This window comes from Sinocyclocheilus anshuiensis, unplaced genomic scaffold, assembly GCF_001515605.1.
Source record: "Sinocyclocheilus anshuiensis isolate Anshui unplaced genomic scaffold, SAMN03320099.WGS_v1.1 scaffold260, whole genome shotgun sequence".
NCBI lineage: Eukaryota > Metazoa > Chordata > Actinopteri > Cypriniformes > Cyprinidae > Sinocyclocheilus > Sinocyclocheilus anshuiensis.
In genome coordinates, this window is record NW_015557134.1 from 1,998,337 (window position 1) to 2,004,279 (window position 5,943).

At 38.8% G+C, this 5,943-nt stretch overlaps 1 protein-coding gene across 1 annotated transcript in view; it reads left to right on the top strand.

Annotated features, from left to right (window-relative positions):
- LOC107678040 (probable flavin-containing monoamine oxidase A) overlaps positions 1 to 5,943 on the top strand; it is a 53,367-nt gene that overhangs the window by 37,921 nt on the left and 9,503 nt on the right. Inside the window, exon 11 of the mRNA XM_016473152.1 lies at positions 3,083 to 3,183. Coding sequence (XP_016328638.1) covers positions 3,083 to 3,183 — 101 coding nt within the window. The remainder of the gene's footprint in view (positions 1 to 3,082; positions 3,184 to 5,943) is intronic.

Genomic DNA, 5,943 nt, shown 5'->3' on the forward strand with positions numbered 1-5,943 from the left:
CTAGAGCCGTGTCTAGTAGACAGGGCTCTAGCTGAAGCGATGGTGTTTACTACCGATGGAGGTAGCCCACCTAGAACCTCCGCGTCCCGTCCAGGGACCATAAGTGGAGATTCCACAAGTCTGGACGCGGGTGCCAGAGGGTGCCCCCTCTCTGAGAAAGGAGATCCCTCCTCAGAGGAATTTGCCAAGGAGGGGCTGTCGCGAGGAGCATCAGTTCGGGGAACCAAGTCCGACTGGGCCAGTATGGCGCTACCAAGAGGAGCTGCTCCTCGTCCTCCCTGACCTTGCAAAGTGTCTGTGCGAGAAGGCTCACTGGGGGAAACGCATATTTGCGTAGGCCCCGAGGCCAGCTGCATGCCAGTGCGTCCGTGCCGAGGGTCCTGGTCGTGAAGCCAACGCTGTAGCTGTCTCATATGAAGCAACCCGAGCGGCTGCGGATGCCATATGCCCCAGGAGCCTCTGAAACTGTTTCAGTGGAACCGCCGTCTTGCGCTGGAAAGACCCCAGGCAGTTCAACATCGACTGTGCACGCTCTATTGAGAGACGTGCTGAGAGGTTGACCGAGTCCAGCTCCATGCCGAGAAAAGAGATCCTCTGCACCAGGGAGAGTTTGCTCTTTTCCCAGTTGCCCCAAAGCCCCAATCGGCTGAGGTGACTGAGCACCATATCCCTGTGTTCGCACCACTGCGCTCGGGACTGGGCCAATATGAGCCCGTCGTCGAGGTAGTTGAGAACGCGAATGCCACGACTGACGTAACGTCGAACGTGACTGACTGAAAGGGAACATTACATTTCTCCAGTCTTTGTACTTAATTTCTGTTATTTTCTGAAGCTACTGGAATAGTGATAAAGAAAAATACATCAGGCCTGAACAGGAAGTTAACAGAGGCCAGAGATGCTGAAGACGCATAGAGAATACTGTAGCAGGCAGAGCAAGCTCGCCGTTCACAATGCGCAAAATATAGAAAGAAAATATAAATATTGAATTGGGGTGAGGAGTTATATGAATGTATCACTGAAGGGAACTGACTACATTCAATGGTAATGGCATTTTCTTTTCCTCTTACCTCTGTATGAAGTACTGCGCTGCTTTGTTTACAGCTGTAACCAAGGAAACAATTTACTTCTGGTGTTCCATAAGTGCCACCTGCTGTCAGAGAGTGAATTTGCACTCTCATTCAGTTTCGGTTTCGTTCAGATGTTTTATGTAGCATAATTTCACAATGATAAAGATGTTCTGTTTTGCTTTAAATTTTGTAATTGTAGTTTAATTTAAATTAAAAATGAATACAAAATTAATTAAAATTTAGGTCCCACTTTATATAAAGTGGCCTTAACTACTATGTACTTACATTTAAATTAATCATTTGGTACAATGCACTTATTTACATTTACATTTACATTTAGTCATTTAGCAGACGCTTTTATCCAAAGCGACTTACAATTGGGGGATACATAAAGCGATTCTTCTTAAGAGGCAAACAGACACAGGAAGTGGTTGTAATACCAAGTTCTTAGACATTGTTCAAATAAGTACAAGCTAGAAAGAGAAGGAATAAATAAAGAGAGAGAGTTTTTTTTTATTTTTTATGATGAAGTCAAGTAGCTTCGAAAGAGATGGGTTTTCAGCTGTCGCTTGAAAATTGTCAGGGATTCAGCATTCCGGATAGGGGTGGGAAGATCGTTCCACCAGCCAGGAGTGGTGAACGAGAATGTTCTGGAAAGTGATTTTGAGCCTCTCTGTGATGGTACCACGAGGCGTCGCTCACTAGCGGATCTCAGACTTCTGAAGGGGATGTAGATTCGTAGTAGTGAGTGGAAGTAGGCGGGTGCTGAGTCTGTGGCTGTTCTATATGCAAGCATCAATGTCTTGAACTTGATTCGAGCCGCAACCGGTAGCCAGTGCAAGGAGATAAAGAGAGGTGTAACATGGGCTCTTTTGGGCTCGTTGAAGACCACATAGTAGTTAAGGCCACTTAATATAAAGTGGGACCAAAATTTTATTCTAAAATATAAGTAGCTTAGTATCTTTATTTGGATCATGATTAAAATGCAGTGGTTGCCTAGACTAATTTCAAATGGCTACAGATATTTTTAAGGCCAGTATGCTTGTTATAGAGCTAATAAACAATAAATAAATTTGCTTGTAAAAAAAAATATATGTATATCAGTCATGAAAAATCATGATCAGTGTGTCGCTAATTACAATACTAAACAAAGTACTCAAATTGACAGTACAATCTGGGATGTCTTTTTCTATCAGTTCTTCTATAGGTAGATCTTGTCTTTCATAAAGGACAAGGTCAGGGATCTTGGGCTTAAAAAGGTTGGTGACCACTGTATTAAGCTAACAATGGTTAACTTTAATGGTGTTATTATTATTTTCATAGAAAGGTGATGCATACTACCAAGAGAGCTGCTTGGGAAGACACAACCTTCTTTTAATACAATCATCGAAGTCCAAAAATACATTACTAACATGTAAATCATTCTAAGAGGCTTAGATAGTTTAAGGGTTTTGCTTCAAGTACCTTTATAAAATCTACAGGCGCATTTAAGAACATTCAACATTAACCAAGATGCCTACTTAAGACCATCGGTATATCATGAAGAAAGACTACAGGGCTCTAATGATGAATAATTCCATGAATAATGAATAATTCTTCATTAATTTAAATTATAAATAATTTCTACACCTTTTTATTTAGTTTGAACATGAACTGAAGGGAACATTTAGTCTAATTCACACAGAATTCTTTGAGGTGACCTTATTAAAAGAGAGAAATAGGAGGTTGCAGGGAGTTTATGATGATGTGAAGCTGCAGTAATATAAAAATACCCTGCTCGTTGTGAAGAGAAACAAGAAGACTGTCTGCCAAATGTTGTCTGCAAGATATCGAAAGTTTTGTCAGTGTCAATGCAAATAGCACCTGCATCTTAAATCTGCCTCTCTTGGGAAATAAAGACCGAGCTACATCACAACCACAGTCTTAATATTTCCCAGATCATTTTTTAGCCCAAAATTAGAGTTCACATTGACACTGACTGCTGCAAAATGTTAATTGTTGTGTTGTGTTTTCAGGACTGGGCAAAAGAGGAGTGGAGCGGAGGCTGTCCTGTGAATGTAATGACCCCTGGGATGCTAACGTATTACCACCCGAGTCTTCGAAAGCCTTTCAGCAGGTAAACAAATCCACTACGCTGGCCAAATCCCTTCATGTTCAACAAAGCCTCTTTCAAAGCTCCAGTGCCTCATTTCCTTCACATTCTCTGTCCTTCAAGGAATAGTTCACACAAAAATGAAAATTCTGTCATTATGTACTTACCATCATGTCATGCCAAACCCACTGGTATTTTTCTACAGAACACAAAAGGAGTTGTGCTCTTTCCTATACAATGGCAGTTCATAGAGTGACCATAGCGGTCAAACTGCAGAAAAGCACCATAAAAGCAGTCTATTCGACTCCAAGCCTGTATTAAAGCTATTGAACGCCTTCTGAAGAATACAGAGCACGTGTCATATAGATTACCTTTATGGTCTTGGAGTGAAAAAAAAAATAGAATGAAATAAAAAAAAATCCAGTTCTCTTAGGGCAATAAAAGGGGCTCAGATCTCATTTTGGTTGTGATCAGGTCTTAGTCCCGTTTCATTTTTGTGGCACCAAAACACTACATAACATATCTGTGAAGTATATTCCCATTCATATTTACAATTTTGAGCATACCAGGGTGATTATGAACATGAAATTATCCAGCCATGGCTTCCTGTTTCACAGCCTCAGTCGTGTTGCCTCAGCCTCAGCCTCAGTCGTGTTGCCAGATACAAGTATTATAAGCATCTGGATTTTTTTTTTCACTTCATTTAGGACGTGAATAAAGTGGGAGGTTGCAAGTTAGGGACAGCAATATCTTTATATTATTTCCATAACTCAAGATTTGGACTCATTGCGGTTTATTTATTTTTAGATCGTTTTGTTTGTTTTTCAATATCTGGCAACGCTGGCATTTAAACTGACAGTAATCAAAAACGACCAGGTTAAAAACAGCACGGGCAGGTTATTCCTGACAGGATGCAATTTGGTAACACAAATGTCGTGATCATCATGATATATTATCTGTAAAACAGATGCACTGAAGACGGACACAAAGAGGAGAGAATAGTCGCGCAATGGATGTATTTCTGAGGAGAACTGACTGTCTTCATAAAAGTTTCGATGGCATTTTCTTTTTCCTCTTACCTTCGTTAAATACATATTAAAGGAGTGTTAATAAGCGCAGAACTGCGTACAGCAATAACCCAGGAAACGCTATATTGCGACTGTTCTATAAGCGCCACCTGCTGTCAGAGATTGAATTTGCATTTTCATCAGAATCAGAAAGAGCTTTATTGCCAAGTGTTTACACATACGCAAGGAATTCGTCTTGGTGTCAGGAGCTTCCAATACAGAAAGTAGCCTACAGACATAGTGCAGACATACATATAATTAAGGTAATAAAACACTAATAATAATAAAGAGTAATAATAAAATATTCATTCAGCCCGTCTGATGTTTTTGTTTTGTGCAGTTGCTTCATGTTGCATATATTTTTGTTTGTTTGTTTAAGGTTAGTTTGGCCAGTAACAGAACAAAATAAACATTTAATTATAATAAATAAATAAAAGTAATAAAAAATGTATAAATTGGCTACGAGTATGGGAATCGGCTCATTTGATTGTAAAAAAAAAAAAAAAAATCGGCAATTGGAATCGGTCATGAAAAATCCTGATCAGTGCATCCTTAACTGGAATAGAGTTAGACCTACCTGAAAAAGCATGGTTCATTTCAGTTTTATCTTTGAACTATTGTACCTATTTGTGCAAAATGGTTATAATTTATTACAATACAATGTTAGTCAACAATGAAAACAATAAGTCATATTTATTGATTTATTTATTGATGGATTGTGGCAAGGCCTGTGAAAATTTTGCCAGGGCAAGTAACAAATTGAAAACATTGGCCAAACCGGGCCAGTAGAAAATGTCCTTAGCGTTGAGCCCTGTCAATACCATCAAAATCAGTATCATAACACTTGTACACAGATCTGTAGAACACGTAGGTTACATAATGATATTATACAATTAAAAACTTAAAATATGTACTTGAATAGAAAACAGGATGACTTTGAATAGCATCACTGTAAAATTGTGAGGAAGACCTGAGCAAGTCTTGCACATGTATTTCCTGGTCTGAGAGTGACTTTCTGCTTAAACAGGAGGTAATGGACACCAAAAAAAAGGTAGAAATGTATGTATGTGAAAGGAGAATGTATGTGTATGAAAGCAGAAATGTATGTATGTGAAAGGAGAATGTAAGTGTGTGACAGTTGAAATGCATGTATGTGAAAGGAGAATGTATGTGTGTGAGAGAGAGTAGAAAAATGCATGGAATGTAAGTGTGTGACAGAAATGCATGTATGTGAAAGGAGAAAGTATGTGAGAGAGAGTAGAAATGTATGCATGTGAAAGGAGAATGTAAATGTGTGAAAGCAAAAATATATGTATGTGAAAGGAGAATGTATGTGTGTGAGAGAGTAGAAATGTATGCATGTGTAAGGAGAATGTAAGTGTAAGATAGTTCATCAAAGTTGTCCTAAGACAAGAACACATTTTGGTTGTAGGTTTTAGGACAACTTTGATGAAAGGTTTTGATCCACTTCAAATGCTGACTACTGTATAATAATATAATATAATATAATAATATAATTAGAGCTGTGAATCTTTGGGTAGACAGCGAATCGATTCGATTCACGATTCATAGGTTTTCGATTAGATTCAAGAACGATTTTTGCAAATTCAGAACGATTCAATTCAATTTGATTCACAATTCAATTTGATTCGATTCGATTAACGATTCGATTCTGCATTCTTTAAGTGCATTCACAGGATTATTTAAATGCTTCCCC